The sequence below is a fragment of the Pavona decussata genome, unplaced genomic scaffold (genome assembly GCF_977016875.1).
Source record: "Pavona decussata unplaced genomic scaffold, jaPavDecu1.1 SCAFFOLD_186, whole genome shotgun sequence".
In the NCBI taxonomy this organism is placed as follows: domain Eukaryota; kingdom Metazoa; phylum Cnidaria; class Anthozoa; order Scleractinia; family Agariciidae; genus Pavona; species Pavona decussata.
In genome coordinates this window covers 2,099,113-2,120,053 of record NW_028145595.1, presented here as the reverse complement: position 1 = coordinate 2,120,053, position 20,941 = coordinate 2,099,113, and the positions used below count along the sequence as shown (strand labels likewise).

At 37.7% G+C, this 20,941-nt stretch overlaps 1 protein-coding gene across 1 annotated transcript; it reads right to left on the bottom strand.

Annotated features, from left to right (window-relative positions):
* Window positions 1-4,746: 4,746 nt before the first annotated feature.
* Window positions 4,747-18,819, bottom strand: LOC146462652 (matrilin-1-like). The gene is made up of 9 exons (XM_085085445.1): window positions 18,315-18,819; window positions 17,865-17,882; window positions 17,327-17,470; window positions 14,710-15,002; window positions 10,962-11,115; window positions 8,856-9,029; window positions 8,238-8,411; window positions 7,195-7,628; window positions 4,747-5,599 (listed from the first exon to the last, which is right to left on the bottom strand). Exons 1-9 carry the CDS (start codon window positions 18,352-18,354, stop codon window positions 5,225-5,227), a joined length of 1,806 nt encoding a protein of 601 aa, XP_084941571.1. The 5' UTR covers window positions 18,355-18,819; the 3' UTR covers window positions 4,747-5,224.
* Between the last annotated feature and the right edge of the window lie 2,122 nt (window positions 18,820-20,941).

Sequence of the window (20,941 nt, the reverse complement as noted above, 5' to 3'; positions counted from 1 at the left end):
AGATATAGCATGTAAAAAAAAAAAACATGTGACAGCAGAGACGACGACGCCGACGGAAACGGAACTTAAAAAAATTTCATCCGCGTCTTCTGAATAAATTCGCGATGATTTGTATTTCAGTTTGTGTAATGTCGCCAAGCTTTTGCAGGAGCTAACGTCGAAGGGGCGCCTTTGAAGTTCAGAAAGAGAAAGGAAAATTAATCATGCGTTCACGTTCTCCATAAAAAATCTTAAATTTGGTCATTTTACGTTGTTGTTTTGCAGAGGACGGCAAAGAAATGTGCTTTAGTGTACAATGCGCGTGCAGAGCCAGTGTTTTGCCTATTAAAACTATTGTCTTCTGACGTTCTCGTTGACGTCGTCGTGGTCGCTGCTATTCCCACCCCTATCCCACTTCACCATTTGGCGATACGTACGTACCTATGTCACTTGACCCACTGTCTACCTTCTTTCATGCATATGTTCGCCGAGCTTGGACAGTAAGTGGTTTTGTTTACAGTGAAAATACAGACGTTTAGACTATAGTACAAGTACGAATAGGGATAATGGAATTGAAATTCCGGAAGCGTGGATGCCCACGATCAAACAACACAGCAGCCAATCGATACCAAGGCGGACGGCCGAGGGAACAATTTCTAGTCTGAATGACGAAGATCGAAATCCTCCAATCAACAACAGCCTAAGAGAGGATCGAAACGCACCAATCAACTCAAACCAAGGTGCTACTTATACTGTCACACAATCAGTCGACACCATCGCCTGGTGAAGACCAGCAGTATAGCGGTCGAAACGTCGCGATCCACATCTTTGTGACTCAATCGTGAGACAAACGATTAACTCATCTATCATGAGATTTGAATTCAAGTTTTTAGCGAAGTACTAAGAAAATATTTATCCCAAGAAGCTTCGTTTTATTCTTTGTGAACGACGAACTTGAAAGCCGGTTGTTTTGGAAAAAATCAAATAAAACAAGATCACCTGCGTTGGAAGGACTTGTACTGGCCACTACGCCGTTCTCCCAAAGACTCCGCGGCGTAGTGAAAAGACGACGGCTATCTCGTTTTCTCGCCAAAATGACACTGGTTCACGCGCTAACTCACTTTGTGTATTGAAAAAACTCTTACTCGCAGTAGAAAAGGGAATGCGCCTAGTCAGGTAGCCTGGTGCTACCTCTCACATGTCGTAACCTAGACGTGCAGGGGATTTACCTCATTCCCCCCCCCCCCACCCCCTCTTCCCTCTAATTTAGCAACCCTCCCCTCCTCACCAAATCCGTACTCTTCAAAAAAAAGGTCGGGCAAGTTATTGATGAATTAATAATGAATGGTTGCACCCGTATTATAGTCATTGATGAAGGTAATAGTCGGTATTGATAAGTTATTAAGGAATGTTTACACCCATTTTATTGTCATTGTTTAAGGTAATTGTCGGTATTGATAAGTTATTAAGGAATGGTTACACCCATATTATTTTCACTGATTAATTTAAAAAGTAATAGTCGGTATTGATAAGATAGTCATGAATGGTTACACCCATATTATTGTCAGTGATTAAAGTAATAGTCAGTATTGATAAGTTTTTCATGAATAGTTACACCCATATTATTGTCATTGCTTTTAAAGATAAGTTATTTTTATTTTGGTTAACACAGCTCGCCGAAAAACAAACCATTTACAACTCTTTATTTTCAGTAGTACATGAAATCTCTGCGTAATGCACCGCCAAGCAGTAAATAAGATAAGAGAGATCCAACGCACAAATATTATACAAAAGTGATCCAAAACCGCGAGATACAATTAATAAACTAACACAAAGCGAGTACAAATCGTACTGTTCCGTTTCTTTTTCGAACTCCGGCTCTTCCGGACATCAAAAGCAGTTCTCTTCGAGTTCTCCAAAATGATCCAAAATGTGCCTTGTCCTCCTGCGATATTTTTATCGCTGCCGCAGCGAGGGAGCCTGAGGCGACAGGGCAAGGTATCTCTCTAAACGGCACAAATAATACATACAAAGCAATTAGGTTGCGGTAAGATCAGAGTTCATTTTTGAGTACAAAACTTAGGGATTCAGGCAACACTGTAATTTGAAGACTTTCTTATCCGAAAAGCAAAGAATGCAAACAAGGCCAGTGTTTGTCGAAGAATGGTCGTACACCGAATGGTAACGCTGACCCCAAGAAAAAGTTCTACCGGCACAGGCTACCACGTCGAAATCACTGAGACAGCGCTTTTTTAATCGTGCGATCTTCCATATCGTCTCTGATTGCAATTTTTTTCAGCAGGGCAAAACTTCATTCCAGCTGAGCTTTACTTTTGAATATGGTAATGACATTTCAAAATTTCAAATGGTTTACTGGATATTTATCCTTTTCAAATGACAAGCTTGACATGACAACATTTTATTCAGTTACGTGAATTTATTCCATTAAATAAGTTGTCATACACGTTGTTTGCCATTTCTGAGTTTTCTTGCTTCACATAGGCACAATGGGCCACTTTCAACTCTTTCAACCTTCCCTTCCTATTGTCAACGCAGCAATTCTTGACAAGTTGTTTACGAATATTTACCCAATATTATTATCATTGATAAAGTTAATAGTAGGTATTATAAAGTTATTAATGAATGGTTACACCCATGGATATTTTATCACTAGTTAAGGTAATAGTCTGTTTTGATAAGTTATTAATGCATGGTTAAACCCATATTAGTGTCAGTGATTAAGATAATAGTCGGAATTATAAAGTTATTAGTGCCAGATAACACCCATATTATTGTCACTGATTAAAATAATAGTCGCTATTGATAAGTTATTCATAAATGGTTACACCCATATTATTGTCACTGATTATAATAAATATGGTCGGTATTGATAAGTTATTAATGCATGGTTACACCCATATTAGTTTCAGTCGGTATTATTAAGTTATTAGTGACATATTACACCCATATTATTGTCACTGATTATAATAAATATGGTCGGTATTGATAAGTTATTAATGCATGGTTACACCCATATTAGTTTCAGTCGGTATTATAAAGTTATTAGTGACATATTACACCCATATTATTGTCACTGATTAAAGTAATAGTCGGTATTGATAAGTTATTAAGGAATGGTTCCACCCATATTACTGTCAGTCGGTATCATAAAGTTATTAGTGACAGATTACACCGATATTATTGTCACTAATTAAGATAACAGTCGGTACAGATAAGTTATTCATAAATGGTTACACCCATATTTTTGTCACTGATTAAAGTAATAGTCGGTATTGATAAGTTATTAATGCATAGTCGCGCCCATATTAGTGTCAGTGATTAAGATAATAGTCGGTATTGATAAGTTATTCATAAATGGTTACACCCGTATTATTGCCACTTATTATTGTTGGTATTTATAAGTTAGTGATGAATGGTTACGCCCATATTATTGTCCCTGATTATAGTAATAATAGGTGTTATAAACTTATTAGTGAATTTTTTCATCCTTACTGTTGTCGTTGATTGGAATAGTAGGTGTCGGAAAGTTAAGTATTAGTTAATATTCATAATAGCAGGTTTTGAAATGTTAGTTACGAGTGGTTACTTATGAATTTTCGAAAGGACGAAAAGTGGGGCAGAAATAAATTACTCGTACGAGGAAGGTGAATTGAAAAGAGATGACATAAATAGAAAAGGTCCAAGAAGATACCGAACGATACTAAATGAGAAAACAACAAGAATCACGTGACGAGGCAACAAGCTAAGACTGTTAATTTAATAATGATTATTGTAATTTGGTGATCGCGGACGTGCTCTGTGAGTTCATAAAATAAAGCTTTACGGTCAACTGTCGCTTTGGGACACCTCGCTATTGCGGATACCCCGATAATACGAGAAACAGCTAAATCCCTGGCAAAAGTAAATGGCAGACGTTTGAGTGAGATAAATTCCCGAACTTACGGACTCTCGCTATTATAGCGTCTATGAAGTAAAAAATAACTTACGCTTATTTGAAAGGCCTTTCAAAGAGAACAGGAATGGCATTTTCTTTTTGCAAACATTTTTCCTCGTTCCGGAGATATTCAAGTTTTTGTCAAAAACTGATGACGTCACAAATCCTTTCAGTACAAAGATAAATAACAAATCAAGAATATCTCTGGAAATATTGGAGTGGTGGAGTGATAATCGCAATTTATTAAAATTGCTAGAAGACACCTGGCAAAACTCAGTGGACTTAAACCTTATTGTTCGTGTTTTAGGGACGGGAACCTCCGAGTGAAAGCATGATGTGATTCTTGCATAAAAATACACGCATACATTCGACATAAATATAATAGACTGCATTCTGATTGGGTTTTCGTTTGCTACATCTTGATTGGGTCTAACGGTAAGTTTCTTCCCTTTATTCTGGATTAACGAAGCAAAATTGCCAAGCTGTCGTTAGAGAAAACTGAGAAGCGGTCAGATTAGTAGCGGGGTAGATAATATGGTTATGATTGTCTTTGCCATTGTTTGTAGCTTTGATGTCAGTACTTAATGTAAAAATGGCAAGAGGATTTTATTAGAAACTTAAAATAATCTTAAGCTTGTACATTTTAATAGCGCCCTCATTTTGTACCCCCAAATAAGACAAACGCAAGCAGTTGACATTTTCCCTTTTATTGAATTCCTTTGAGAAGTGGCTAAACCCCCGATTAAACTATTCAACCAAATTTTCGAGAAATCCCCTGGCCAAGTGTTTCATTGGTAGATCCCCGATCGGAAGTAGCTTTGCTGCATTTCTTCATTCTGAAAGATGAAAACAGTGCAGTAATTGAGTTTGAAAATGTTTTGTCTCTGTCATACTAAACACGTAAACTGTCCACCATTAAATATAAACAGGTGACAGTAAACAATGTGTCCAAAAACTGACAAGTTTAATTTGTACTGGCACAAGCTCTCCCTTCCGTTTTCAAAGAAATTTTCTCCCCTTGTATTCTTTTAGTTTAACATCGAATTATCGGTCGCTCGGCCCAGCAAAAGAGTTTTTCCGAGGTGGTCCCGTACAATGTTTAGGTTGAAATTAATCGGACATTTTCCATACATGTGTCTTAACAACAGCCATTTTGACTCCGACACTACAAACAAGCATGTCTTGCTATACAGGAAGTTACGCTTCAGGAGGGCACACGTGATGCAATTTCAGAGATTTAGGAATTGCGTGTTGAGTTCAACACAGTGTCGTGTTATAGAGTGTTTTCATTCACGTGACTACCGGCCATATTGGTTTACTGAAACAAAAGAAATTATTTACATAAAGATAGAGTTCAATTCCCAGAGGTTTAGTTTGGGACACCAACATGGCCACCATTTCTTTGTTTTGGGACACCAACATGGCCGCTGTGACGTCATGTGAAAACACTCTATAGAGTTGTTTTTTGACCAATGAAGTTGCTTCTTCTAATTCATTGTTGAACCCACCTGAACAAGCAGATGCTTTGATGGTTTGGATCATCTTTTCCAGTTGTGAGAAATCTTCGACCTGAACTACAGAGTTCCCAGGTCCAGCAATTTGCTGGAGGATCTCCTTGTTAACTCCAGGCCCGATTCCAACAGCAACCGTGGTGACGTGCTTTTCCTGTAAATAATAATAATAATAATAATAATAATAATAATAATAATAATAATAATAATAATAATAATAATAATAATAATAATAATAATAATAATAATGATAATAATATTAATAATTGCAGATCATCAGGAGGTGCGAGCCAACCGGGTCGATGCGAGGGTTGTGAATCATGAGAGCAAGAAAGTCATGACCATAGAGATGAGTTGTCCATGGATTAGTAATCGAGAGAAGAAGAGCGAGGAGAAAACCATGAAGTATGGTCCCTTGAGGTGGGAACTGAAGGAGCAATACAAAGGATATGGGGTGCACCAAAATAACATTATCATGGATGTGCTAGGCGGCTGGTCGGAAGAGACAGAGATTAGTGTGCGATCACTGGTTGGGCGGAAGACTACTCAAGGCCTAGAGAAAATGCAGAAGGCGGTTTTATCGGCGACGCTGAACATTGCAAGAACTTTCAAAGTAGTAACATGATGTTTTATTATACCAAGATTGATAGACCAGCCATGAATAGACCAGCTATGACTTTTATACATTTTTATATAAACTATGACTTTTAGATATTTTTATATAATTTATATTTTTAGACTATGGCTTTTATATATTTTTATATATTTTATATTTTTTATATATGTATATATATTTTATTGATTTATTTACATGATATTTTAAGTTTCGCTTGGCTCACAGGTTACGCTACGCGCCCTGTGGTGCTTCTTATACCGTGCATACAGATAGTTTTACTGCGCATAATAATAATAATAATAATAATAATAATAATAATAATAATAATAATAATAATAATAATAATAATAATGATGATAATAATAATAATAATAATAATAATAATAATAATAATAATAATAATAATAATAATGCAATATTCCATTTGACGCACGATTTTGCCAAATCTGTTCAATTTAAGGTGTCGACAAACTCCTGTAATGTTTGAGTACTGTTAGTTATAAAGAAAACATTGCCACTTTACGCTCAGGCATGAAATTTCATAGGAGGTTAATTTCACGAATGGTTCAGTATTTATGTTGTACGGGATGTATATCGTTTCGTTGGGATTTTCGAAAGCATTGTTTGCGAATGGAACATTTTCATTAAACATTAAAAAATTAAGGCGAATCGTTTGGCCAAAAAATAAGCAAGTGGCTCCGTTGATGTCTCTTGTTCACGTTTCCCGTGCTATAAGCGTTTTTCCAAGTGTTTATGGGCTTTTATATCCACAGTTTACGTTTAAGTGCCCGGAGGCATGCTCACCCAGGCTTAAAATCAATTAATATTTTATAGGTTATATCTTTTACGTTCCCTTAGCAGGTTCAGCTCATTTAATGTTTCATTTTAACATCTTTCATTATTTCATCTGTAAAAGAAGTTATAAGATGGCGGATCAAACATGGCGGATATTCTTATTTATGACGTCATAACGTACTTCAAGCAAACTTTATCCTAGGGTCGACATCTATTCAAAATATGTTAAAACAACGAAAGCCTAAAGAAAGTCTAAAGTCATATCATGCAGTTACATGCAGGGTTGTATGGGTCGGCTTTTCAATGTATCCCCAAGAATTGCATTATGATCTACAAACCTTAAACTCCTCTGAAATGCCCTCTGCAAATTTCTTAAATGCATTCTTCGATAGTCTTGTCGGTTTTCCATCAGTCAGTACAATCATAACATTAGGTTTGTCTGGTCTGTCTCCTCCAGCCTCGGTGAAGAGTTCGTCCCTCGCCATCTTTAAAGCCAGATCTGTCCGTGTTTCCAGTTCTAGTTTAATGGGCTCGTTGGCGATTCTGCTCACCAAGGCGTCTTTGTTATGGTACTTTGAATTTGCAAAATTAAATGCCAATGTTGCCTTATTGTGGAACGTGATGAAGCCAAAGTGGTCGGCGTCTGGTGCAGGGTGGAATTTGTCAATCAGGTCTTCCAAGAACTTGATGACAGTTCTTAGGTTGCGTAACTTAACGCTCTTTGACTTGTCAAGGACGATTCCAATATCGAGACCAGCTGAACAGGGTGGTGCTGTTGGATAGAAAGAAAGAAAAATGCAGAAAGGTGATGATTTTGTATAAACTTAGGGATAATCTAAGGAGCGTGGTTACACCTTTCATTCACTACAGTAAAATCTTGTGTCTGGAATCTGTTGGTGGATTTCTGAATGCGTGCGTTAAATTAAAATTGTCATTTATATTGAGGTCCTTTCGTGTTGTACACGTTGAACAGGAGGTTCAAATTGTTAGCTCTAGGGATGAAATTGTTCAAATTAAAGTTGTCACTGTAATGATAAAAAAAAACGAGTATGCTGTTGCCAGGCTACCGTTGTAATGTTTTTAAACCTCTCAGTGTGGAGTACAGCAGGGCAAGGAAACTGCGGGTATTGGACCTTAGACCTGAGAGACAAAAAATAGGTTTTTTTTTTTCATGTATCTGTGGATAAAACAAGTAAAAGACCATTCACACAGAAACTGAACAGTAAGAAGAAAACTATACTTTCTGGTTAATATACTTCTCGTGTTGAAACCTTTCGTAGCTATAGAGGAAAATGGAAGTTGTCGACCCCCTTATTTTCGTGTGATGCAATTTACTGAGGTTTCTTTTGTCAAACGACTGGTATTCTGTTTAAAAACGTACGGCATGCCTGTGTGTTACACTCCTGTGTCTTTTGAGCTGGTCCCAGTCCACTGCAGTCTTTTCCGCCGTTGGATGGCGGGGGATTGGTGCAGGTCCTTGTAAATGTCTGTATTCCTCCTCCACACGTCACCTTGCACTTAGATGCCGACCAATCAGTGAAGCCACCATCAATTGCTGGTTTAAAAGAGATATTTAGCTTCACAATGTTCAGGTTGAATGAATGCCAGCCCGTTTATAAGGATTCGCTTTGCGTACCTTTATGGTGGTTTTATTTGAAGATTCATTCATTGAAAAGGTATTTAAACATTGAGAAAAAGATCATAGCACATCTTTGTTTATCATTATCCATGGTGCCATTTAATTTTATGATGAACTTTAATAAGGGGAAGCGTAAACTGGGCTATTTCAATGTTTACTCCCTAGCACAACATGACAATTATATTCTTAATAATTTTTGAATTAAAATCTTCAAGAAGTTGAAACCGTCGATTCCATGATTTTCCCGACGAGAAAGTTAATCGCGCGAAGCAGTTGAAATTTAAATTCGAAATACAATGTACACTTTAAAGCTTGCTTTTCACGAATTTCCACTGAAATCTATTGTTTAAAGAAACTTACGGCATTCCTGTTTGTTGCACTCCTGTTTCTTTTGAGCTGGTCCCAGTCCACTGCAGTCTTTTCCACCGTGGGATGGTCGGGGATTAGTGCAGGTCCTTGTCAGTGTCTGTATTCCTCCTCCGCACTTCACACTGCACTCGGAAAGCGACCAGGCAGTGTAGCGACCGTCGATTGCTGGTTAGAAAGAATTAATAAGCTTCAAAATGTCTAGTCAAATGAATGTCAAATCTCCTATAAAATATATGTTTTTCCGTTGAAATTTTCGCACCTTTTCTATGACACGGTCACGCTTCAGGACTTTTGGAGATTTTGTTATCTTGTGACCTCAGTCTACTGCCATCTTGAAAAGCAATTTCTTTTGACCGAAATATTAGGTGGGTTCATACTAGCTTAGTAAGTAGACCTTAAGTATACTTGAATCTTACTTCAGATGTGAACAGGTCTAATTTCAACTTAAGTAGCCTACTTTGTAGCCGTGGCAACGTATCGTGTTCAAAAGAGCCGAAGTGTACTTCCAAGTCGCGTTCAACCCATCCTTACCGGCGCACTTACGCACTATCAAAACAATTTCAGGAAATTGAATGTCAATGAAATGCGTTTTTCGATGAGATATCAGAACACGCAAGACTTGTACAACACGCACGGCTTTCAAGGACACGAACAACCTAGACGACGCAGAAATGGAAAATGACTCCAACTTTAGTCAGTTTCGGCCCTTCTTTCGAGTATTGGACCGTGATGATGACTATTTAGACCACGGAGTCATGTAAGTATTTTTGTACATCGTTCCCAGTTCTTTTATTTCTACAAAGAAAATTCATTGTACAAAGCCCGGCAGTGGTTTCTTTGTCTTATTCTAAATTCTTCCTCCACAAAGAGAAAGTGATAGGCTTGGTGAAGTAGCAAAGCCCGCTGTCGATGCAGTAAAAAATATATTAACCAAACAAGGAAAGCAATTTTCATCCTTTGAGGTTGCATGATGTAAGGTAGAAGCTAAAATGTTTGGCGCACTCACGCACATGGCTAAATAGTTGGCGCAGAAATTGATTGACGGCTCTGTCACTCGAAGTATACTTAGAATTTGAAATATGAACGCTTATCAGGGTAAGTTAACATACGTGTTCTGAAGTATACTTGAACTCCCTGCATACTTAAGGTCTACTTACTAAGCTAGTATGAACCCACCTATTGATTAAACTGTTAAAGTACTCGTGGGGTACTTGATCAGCCTTTGATATCATATTTCAAATTGTTGTAATACCGAGAAAGCCCTGGGAACGAGGCTCAGTGAAGTGTGGTAGCGTTCATGTGACACTTCAACCAAACACTAAAATGCATTCCATAGTTCCACATTCATGCATGAAAGATCTAACATTAACTTGTATCATAGGGGCATTTCTATGGTGGCATTACACTGGAACATTACAATGTGAAACTAAGGGTGCGTTTCTTTGGGGAAACCCGAATCCGAATTTTTGATCCAAGATAACTCGGATCATGGTGTATCAAAGGAACCAACGAATCCTTACCCAGAGTGAATTCGTCAGTTTCTTTGATAGACCATGATTCGAGTGATCTTGTATTAAGAATCTGGATTCCGATTTTCCCAAAGAAACACACCCTAAGACTGCAACAGGGTAAAATATAGGCTCGATTTCCGCCGCTGTCTCGAGTCCAGTCTTTGTTCCGAACAGCGGCTGGTAATGGAACCTAAGTAACTAATATAGTTCTGTTTTAACTTCTAAATGTGGCGTTATGGATACTCAGACTCAACCTAATCTTTGTGATAGAATTTCTGCCAGGATTTTCTGGCTACGGTTTTGGTATCCTTTCTAATTCTTAGATTCGATTTGCACACTTTTGATTCGAATTCACAGTCTATTCGTGCGACCCTTTAAAACACTCTGAAAGTGCAATTCTGCTACCTTTCGGTACACTATGAGGGAGAAAGACGTACTCATTTCGGGCGAAGCCAACTCCCTATGAATGTATTGCTCAGTATATAAAGTGTGAATGTGTGTGTGCGTGTGTGAAGGGGGGGGGGGGGGGGGGAATGGAGGGGGTGACGACACTAACATTGATACTGAAAGAGAAAATGCCACTCACCGCAAGCTGTGTTGAGGATTTGTGTAATCCGCGTCATCAGGGTTTGAAAATTTTGGATCATAATCACTTTTCCCTTGGTGCCAGCAACGCGCCTCAGGTCGCTCCATTTCAGGTTTTTTCCAATTCCAACGACGACGATAGTAACACCTTTTTTCTTAAAAACGGAAGCGCATTGTGAGCACGTCATCATAAGAAAACTCGACCTCTCAATAAATTTTTGACTTGCATTAATATCTTAAAATGACTCCAACGCAAAATTGACCATTAGGCGGCCTCGATTTCCGACTGATCTATACTAAACCTCTAGATAAATTTGTTCATTGAAAGATCCCTGTTTTTACGACCCATGCTTGGCTCTCTAAAGCCCCATTCACACCAAAAAAACATGTTTAAATAAACCAGGTTTAACAAAATGAAAATTGGTAACAGAAAGCTGAACCATTGGCTTTGACATAGGGTTCAAGTAAACTTTAACTTATGCTTCACTTCGGATAAATCTGTGGTCGACAAAAATCCGAAAGCAGCTTTTATGAAGGAAACAATTTTAAACTGTGTTTAACTAAACAACTTTGCTGGAAGATTTTAAGACGTTTACCTACTTTAAAGTGTAGCTTAAAGCTTTTGTCTTCTTTTATTTCAGTGTCGAACAAACGCAAGTTCTTCCACTAAATACAGGATATTCGAAGTGCGAGAACGTGAGGGATTCAAGACTATAGAAAGACCGTTCGCGCAAATATCGCAACGGTTTGTTACACCGGCAGCAATATGCTGTCAATCAAAGTAAAATTTAACTTCCGGTGGAAATCGCTTACGTCCCAATTTCTCGGCAAATACTCACTCTTGTTCGAAAATTCTTTTTTTGTACGTAAGAACTTACTGGGAAGTTTATTTTTATCTAAAAAAAATGAAAATCCAAAAATTTTCTCTCTGAAGGTACACGGTAACTTTAAGCCTTGGTGTGAATGGGGCATAAAGCCACCGTTACACGTTGAAACTTTTAGCTGAAACTTGTGTGCAACGGCGAACGACACCAGTTTCACGAAGTGGTGTTACACGGTGAAACTCTTGTTTTTTCACCACTGCGACCGTTGCGAGCCGTTGCAGAAGTAGAAAGCGGTTCTACTTTTCGTGAAACTTGTCTCGCAACGGAAGTTCGAAAAAGTTTCACGAAACCGACCATGTCACACGGTGCAACGCCTGCTGAAACTTGTTTCGCAGCGCCGTCGCACACAAGTTTCAGCTAAAAGTTTCAACGTGTAACGGCGGCTTAAGTTCCAGTTCTGAAGTCCATCTGACGAACCGGAACCGGAAGTAATATAACCGAGGCATGGCCGTGACTTGTGTGATGACACTTGAATGCTTCAAATTTCCTGGATATTATAGCAGATACATTTACGACAAACACGAGTGGACTTATTGTTTCAGTAATAAATTTGGTTATTTTATTTCATTCATGAGTGAAAAACAGTTAAGAATTTAAGAAAGAATGGCGTTTCCGGTATTTTAGTTCACGTGACTAACCAAAAAAGGCGCGAATTTGAAAGGTGTTGGCGGTCGCCGGTGTTTTGGCAAAAATTTCTCTACATGAATGAAATCTGAATGAAACAAGATTCAAGCCAAACTACGGAGCCATGAATGAGCCATGAATCTGCTTGAAAATACGGTATGTGTTTACTAATTTCTTTAATATTGTTCTAGTGAATGGTCTAAACGAAATGAAGCTAAATTTTCTGAATATTACAACTGTACGTGCTTGGGTTCGCTGGGAGCCGTCGTGAAAGACTTGAAGAACGAGAAAATCGAAACTTTGGAGCCGAGAATTCTCAAATAATCATCTCCGAAAAACGGCATATGTTTGATAATTTCTTAATTATTGCCTTACTGGGATTGGTTTAATCGAAATGAAGCTAAAATTTTCGAATATTGTAACTGTAGGAGCCGCCGGGAACCTAGGATTTTATTTTGATTCGTTTTATTGTTGACGTCCACACGCGAGTTTAAAACTGTTGAAAGGTTTTCTTTTGATCTTTGCGGTTTGGAGACAAGCTTATCAAAGAAAAGAATGGAACATTGCATGATTAAACTAAAATGATGGGACTTCACAAAACCGGCTTGATATGTGTGACACAGTTTTGACAGAAATATGCAGTATTGCTTCTTCAGCGGCGAGCAGACAGGCGTCCGAGGGGAATGAAGCTAGCATGTCTCGCACCTGACAGCGCTGGCGAACTACATCACGATAAGCAGGTAGATATTTTAATCTTAAGCCAAGAGGTTGCAATTTTTAAGAGAAGAATTTTGAAATATAAACTGATTCTTTCCGAGTTTTCCAATGGCTTTATTATTTGTTGGTTTTGTTTTATGTTTATTAAGATCTGAGACCCGGAGACGTTGTGCTAAATTGATTTCTCGGACTGTGACAAGACATTTTGACAAACTGGAAGCATTTTCTAAAATAGGTAAGTAACTAGAACATTATTTCACTTAGTAAGTTGTTCCAAATTTTTTAAAGAATCTTTCTGGGCTGTAGTACAGTGATGAAAAATATTTATAGCAATTATTATCGTGACATTATGCATACACATCATGACAAGTTCGAATACCCAGACCCCCTCCTCACATTTGCGAATATCCTATCCCCCATTCCCCGGATGCCTCTCGCAGACATGATGCCAAACAGATAAATCTACACTCGATTGCAAAAACGTTGACACCTAAAATGCACAAACCGTGAACGATGAGACCCAACGGATTTGTGGGTAGTGTTTAAACAATAACCTCGTTTCAATAATCAATAATTTACCATTCTCATTCTTTGCAATAAAAAAATGCAGTGTTGACTTTCTTCCGAATAATTTTCTACCAAATATTGCTTAAGTTCATTGCCTGTTTTGAACTTGGGCAAATCGCGAATTGTATATCACTCAAATTGGCCCTCGTTGGCCAACTTGGACAATTTAAGGAAAGCTTGGACAGTTGCCATTGTTCACCACGTGCAACTAATTTTGGTTATCAACCGTCGCACGGGAATAGAATGTTATGCAAATAAATTTAGTACACTTATACCCATAAAACTAAGCCATTCGGTCTCATCGTTCATGGTTTATGCTTTTTAGGTGTCAACGTTTTTGCAATCGAGTGTATACTTCACTAGCAGACCACAAACCGACGTATAGTCCACCCCAAACAAAAAAAAAAAAAAAAAAAAAAAGAAAGAAGTTAAAATCCATGCCCAGTTTGTGACCAATAGCAATACACTCTTTTCTCTTTATAACAATATTGATTTTCCGGCCCAGGCGGAATATTCTGCCGATGCTAGGCTGAAACAAAAGAGGCTCTCTTGGCTGAAAATATTGTGAATATTCTTTGATATAGCGTATGACATTTCCGTTTTAGAATGTAATGGGGAATCAATTACAAGTGTTTGCTGTCCAGATATGCGAGCTGTATCGAACTGTCATTTTTTAAGCATCGAACATTTTGCTAATGCAGGTTGTTATCGTTTTATTGGCTAGTTTTGCCGTTTAGAGAAAGGAAGAACTTTACGGTTTAGTTAAAAACATATCGGTAATTGTATTGTATTTACAAATTTTCAACACACAAAATTATGTTCTATTTAAAATCTTAGCCTGCTCTTAAAAATTTGCAAACTTCAACCTCGATAATTTTATAAAACAAATTCCTATTAAAAAAAAAAAAGAGTGTACGTATATAACTAATTACAGTCACCGCCATAAGGTTAACAAACCTCTAATCCGGCTGTTAAATGCTTGAATGGTGTGAAGTTCTTTTGGTCCCATCCCGTTGGCCTTCCATCCGTAAATATCAGCATGATGTTTGCTGCATCTCGTCTGTCCCCACCCGAAGGAGTAAACAGTTGGTAGAGGGCAAGTCTCTCCGCTATATCTATGCGGGTTCCATATTCTTTTGCAATGCGCGCGAATCTTTGACCCACCAGCCTATTCAGGTTTGCCTTGTTATGGTAATACTTGTTGTTAAATCTGTTGTTCAAGATTGAGGTTGGGCCGAATTGTATGATACCTGAAAGAAAATCACAGTAAAACAGTAAAATCTCATTTTCATAGTCGGTTGTCCTAATTAAAAGGTGGCACTATTTTAATATGAAAGGGCATTGGCTCTGGATTTTTGCTATGTCTTGGTCAAAACTGCACAAAATATTTGACAATCTACCTATGAGACCACTTTTAGAGCACACAAAGAAGAAATTATCAAACGATCTCCGGCCCTAGAGGCCCGAGAATAAATCGTATATACTAAGTGGTTTTAGCGACTTTCCCCGTGCAAATGGGGAGAATCTGAAAAAAATATACAAAACCTTTTACTCTGGGCTATCTGCTTCCAAAGAACTAGCGCTAGTTTCTGTTTTTAACAAAACTACCACAATAATTTATGGTTTCCATTGATGCAGATATTGTATTGTTTGGCTATTCAAAGTGTAGGCACTAAATAAAGATGATGCGTCCATCGCGGCCTTAAAGCCGTACGGCTTGTAACTTAATTACAGGGATCCTTTTTGAAGTAATTTGTTCAAAGGACAGGGACGATGTCTAAATTTACAAGGGGGAATGTTGTGAAGCTAATGTAAGGGTGTGTTTTCGACTTTAATTTTAGAATACAGTTGTTATTTACTTTCGATAGTTTTGATGGATATTTTCCAGATTATTTTATTAGTTAACAGCTGTGCCTGTGGACAGGTTTGCCTACTAATCCTTTAACCTTGGCTTGGGCCTCCTCGAAGGTTGAAATCAAGGCAAAACACTTAAGGATTTTATCAACCTGATTGGTTTCTCTTTCTATCTATTTTCTTAGAACAGTTGTGTTCTTCTTTCCTGTTAGTGTATTTTGGCAAAACCAATTCTTATCTCTGGTTGGAACCATCTGGCCTTGGTTGAATTACAGTCGTGAACATGTTTACAGCGCACTATAAAGTAAGGCGTGATTTGAGTGATACTCGTAGAGAAGATGTAACAAAGATGTAGAATCGAGTAGAATAGTCTTAGATTAGTTGTAGAGTCGACGTAGAATGGAACTGAATAGTTGTAGAATTGTCGTCGAGTTGCTGTAGTTAAGAACCGGTTCCTTTAAGAATGAAGAAGAGCTACCCCAAAGGTTCCAGGTGTCTCTCTGCTGAGTCAAGCGAGTGTCTTACATTAGTTTATCAAATGTTCATGGCGCACTGGGGTGTGGCTGGATGTGTGTCTCACGATTATTTAGAACCAAGCGAAGAAGACCCGTGGGTCAGATTCTGATTCATAAACCCCTATTATATAAGTTAAGGTGTATTCTAAGTAATTGCTTCTTTACTAGAGCCTATTGTTATTCAAGCCGGGTCATTGTGGTGGTAGGGAGGGCCAATTAAATGTTCTTTTTACCATTTAGAAGACAAAGAGTACTTCATCCGGCCGCTGCCATGTGTTAAAATTGCGATACAGTAAACACCCACATTTAAGGACGGTGCCTACTAATACCGAAGTATTTTTGTGCGGTTTATGACTATGCGAGAAAAGCAGATCTTACCAAGACCTATTGGAATCCAAAAAGAAAATTGGGGGTAACCACGCATTTTTCAGAGATAATTAAGCAATAATATCTCTAAAAAACGCCCAAATATAAAGCAATGCATGGGATTTTTTCCTAAATTAAAGCTTAATTATCTCTGAAAAATGCATGGTTACCCCCAATTTTCTTTTCAGATATCAAAAGCATTTGGTAAGTTCTGCTTTATCCGTATAGTTTTAAACCGCGCAAAAATATTCCTGTATTAGTTGGCACCACCCATAGGAAACCCGAGTATCTCGCGATGCGCAGAACGTATGCGCAGTAACAATAGTAGGCACCGTCCTAAAGAACCTACTTTTTTCGAGGTCAGCCTGAATAAGTCTTCATATATTTATTGTGAGGGTCTTATATAACAGGTGTCTAAAATGACGAATTTCAGCCTGGAGGTTCTATATAAACTTACGAGTTTATGATAAGATACAACTTAAGTGCATGCTTTCAAAAAGCCTGCATGAGTATAGATAGATGATTGAGACATTTTCGGTAAAAATGACTGAATTATTTGAGAAACCGTTTGAGCAGAAAGAAATATAAGAAAACATCTGTGACCATCGCCTCCATATGGAAGCGAATTCTGCCCCACCCCCTCCGTCAAAATGATTTATTTGAGAAACCGTCCATAAGATACAAACCATTGTGGTCACTGCTATATGGGATCGAGTTCCGCCTCCACCCCCTCCCTCAAAATGATTTATTTAAAAAACCGTCCATAAGATACAAACTATTGCGGTCACTGCTATATGGGAGCGAGTTCCGCCCCCATCCCTCCCATGTACAACATTTACCAAAGTGGTTTCCAGCTGGTGAGACTCCAAGTGTGTTCACTATTCTCCAGATGGCTACTCGCAGTGTCTTAAGATGCCAAGGTTGTAAACTTTTGGATCTGTCCCCGAGAATTGCAACATCAAGCTTACGCCCTCTGCAGTCCCCTGTAATATGAACAAAATGTTATCAACATTTCTGACCTTTTTGTGTGACCGTTTAAAGTAACATTTACCACACACATGCTTAGTTGTGATCTGAACCCTCAGTTGTAACGTAACACGTGTGTGACCAAATGGCAGTACTGTTATGGTAATTACCATTATGAAATAAGTCATGAAATAGCATATACTATATGTGTTCTACTTGTTCTACGTTCTGCGTGTTCCTGAAATTGCATTAAACAGTGATCCAGCTTTTAATGAATATGATGATGATGATGATGATGATGATGATGATGTTGATGATGATGATAAAAGGATATTTCTGCGGTACTTTTACTTAGGATCCCTTTAGTTTAGATGAAAACTTTAATTGCCAAAAAGATTTTGCTCTACAAACCTTTTGCTTCCTTGAAGCCTGGAATAAAACGAAAGGAAAAGAAAGCATAGAAAGATTAGACGAAGATTGAAACAGGAGTAAATGCCTAACTCAAGTTCCTGAGAGTTATGACTATGTTATTTAATCCTGGATGAATGCTACCTTCACGACCAAATGATAACTATAAAACATTTAGTTAAAGTTGCTTCAACCTAACAGGGTCGCAGGCTTGGATGATCAGAGAATCAGTAACGAAGATGCTCCTCTCACTGCCTTCTTTCCCTTTTTCTAATAAAAATGTTTAAGTGCTCGGTGTGACCGAGAAGAGTGACTTTTTAAACTGTCTTTTAGGTGCCAAAAGTCTTTAACGCAACATTTGATTTTACTTATTCGTTGTTCTTCTTGGATAAACAAATTAGACCTGGATAATAAGAAAAGCACTCAACCTAATAGAATGTGATCAAACGTTACCTAAAGCTAGTGACAGAGCAAAGAGAACGAGGAACCTCATTGCTGAGAATCTTTGACGATACCTGGAAATCTGTTGAAATAGAACAGCGGTCAAGAATTAGTGACTTACAAGTGAAATTTATTTTAATTTTCTGGAATGCTTAATGGACATGCATAGAAGAAAACTTTCTGGTCGTCAGCAGATTTGCAGTTACCCTTTTCTAAAAATCCAATTACGGGCCATGAATCTCTCAAAGCTAATCGAGCGAACTTCCTTATTGGTTTTTCTCGTTGTGTCTGCCCTCTTTTGTTTGTGTGTGCTAACAGCACGTAACTAGAGTGAAGTAATTCGCGTAGCAGTTTGAACTCCTATCAACCTTTTTCAATAAAAAGAAAATGCCTTACCTGCCCACCGGATTGTTTATTATTCATATCGGCTATTTAAGTTTAATAATTGCAAGCTCATTTGTCACCACTTAGCGCCGAGCAAGTGCCAAAGTCAAAAGACACTTTCCTCACAATGCGATAAAATATTGAATGAAATGAATGCACTACCAGAAAATGTTGCTGTCACTCGCGCCTGATTATCGAAGATAAAAGGTCCCTAAATTTGTTTAATAAACGAAATTTTTAGTATTACATAACTGAATTCGGTGTATAGAATGTCTGCCTATGATGTGGTAAAACGCCCCCCGATAAAATTTAAACGGTTAACTTCTATTGCTTATTTTAAATGACATATTCAACGAAATTTGTAAATTTCGACTTCAAAACATCGTACTTTCTAAAAACAATACGTATTTTTCTCTTCTATTTAACAATGTTTATGTGAGGACAACACAAGTTTTATGTTAATTTAAGTTTTCACCACAATTGTTTCTAATCTCGCAATCTGATTCGCTAATTTTCCGTTGTCGATTTAACAAATCGAATGTGGTTTGGCGTTGTCTGTACTCTTATCGACAACGATATTCGTCATCACAGTGATCAAAATGTTGTTGAGTCCACAACAAATTTTGACCACTGTGATGACGAATATCGTTGTCGATAAGAGTACAGACAACGCTAAAGCACATTCGATTTGTTTTTTACCACAATATCAAAGAAACTTTTTACATAACTGTCAAAATTTCCGCGCGCTGATTGACGCGAGCAGCGTTGTCTAGACCCTTATCGACAACGGAAAATTAGCCAATCAGATTGCGAGATTAGAAACAGTTGTGGTAAAAAAGAGTCTAGACAACGCTGCTCGCGACATTGTTATTGTGGTAAAAAACAAATCGAATGTGGTTTAACGTTGTCTGCATTCTTATCGACGTTATTCGTCATCACAGTGGTCAAAATTTCCACAACATGTATTAATTAATTTGCCGTTGGTTTTCTTCAGTTTGTCCATCGTTGGTGTTGGGAAACGAAGCAATCAGTGTTTTAATCAGGGAGATTAAAAAAAATATTTAAAAGTTCAGTGGTTCTCCCTTATTTTAGAATTTTTAAAACTTTACATGACACAATACAATATTTATAATACTAAACACTACTTACACTACTACCAACACCACTTACAGTAATTACAACACTTACAGCACCAACAATGCGTTATACTAAACTAACCATACCTACAATGATCACAATACTTAGAATACCTACACTACTTACAATACACACACACACACACAAAAAGAAAGAGAAAAGGTTCGTACGGGAATTAGACTTGGCCGAAAGTCATTGATTTTTATTATTTCGTTTTCCAGGCCTTGGAAAGTCGTGGAATTTAAGTGTGGGTCATGGAAAGTTATGGAAAGTCATGAGCAATTATAAAAACCGAAAAGGAAACAACAAATAGATTTTCACTCGATAGAATAAATTAACATTGCGCATTTTGACGCTGAAAAAAGAAAACGCTCACGGGAATTGAAGTCATGGAATTTTAAAGCCCAAAAGAGTATGAATCCTTTCCTGGTATATATTTGGTTCGAGCAGCTGTTCTGCAGTTGTTTTGGACTGTTTCTCGGGAAACTAATTTTTCAATCAAGCATTGTTCAATTGGTTTTCCCAAGATAACAGTGGATTGTTTACATTGAATCGTGGCCTATTTCATTGTTTTTGACCTCAAGTTAATTCTTCACTGGTATTTGGTATTCTGTACTGGTAAATTCCACTGTAGTTCTCACCAAATTTATATCAGTGGATACTTCTACTTAGAGTTATTCTCAACCAAATTTATTTGAATAATAATAATAATAATCAGAAAGCCTTTTCATTTGAAGGGGTCTTTCAGCGTAAATCCTTTTTGTTCTTTGATCGCCTACCGTGTTTGTAATTAGGGAGCTGAGACTTGGCAATACTCTGTACTGAATCTATTGTGAACGGTATTTGTCATCGTGGTTTGAAATGATAGCTGAGTTTAATCGTTTGTCTTACGATTGAGTCACATCTTTCACTCAATCGTGAGACAAACAATTAAACTCAGCCATCACTCTGTAATTTATGGAAATAGGCATGCACTAACGTAGTAATCGCCTTTCTATTCTCTTTCGTCTCGCTTGGCCGAATAGAAAATATTTCTATTTACAACAGAGTATGGAGGAAGCCCCCAGCAATCGAGTTTATTACCACAGGCAAAACGGTTCGGAGATATATGCTAAGTA

What these genes read in the sequence shown, in the direction of transcription:
- LOC146462652 (XM_085085445.1), bottom strand. Translation starts at nt 18,354, where the DNA reads ATGAGGTTCCTCGTTCTCTTTGCTCTGTCACTAGCTTTAG. An exon ending in AATCCTCAACACAGCTTGCG is followed by an intron (nt 9,030 to 10,961) that starts GTGAGTGGCATT and finishes CTTTCTAACCAG; the next exon opens with CAATCGACGGTCGCTACACT. An exon ending in GTGCAACAAACAGGAATGCC is followed by an intron (nt 8,412 to 8,855) that starts GTAAGTTTCTTT and finishes CTTTTAAACCAG; the next exon opens with CAATTGATGGTGGCTTCACT.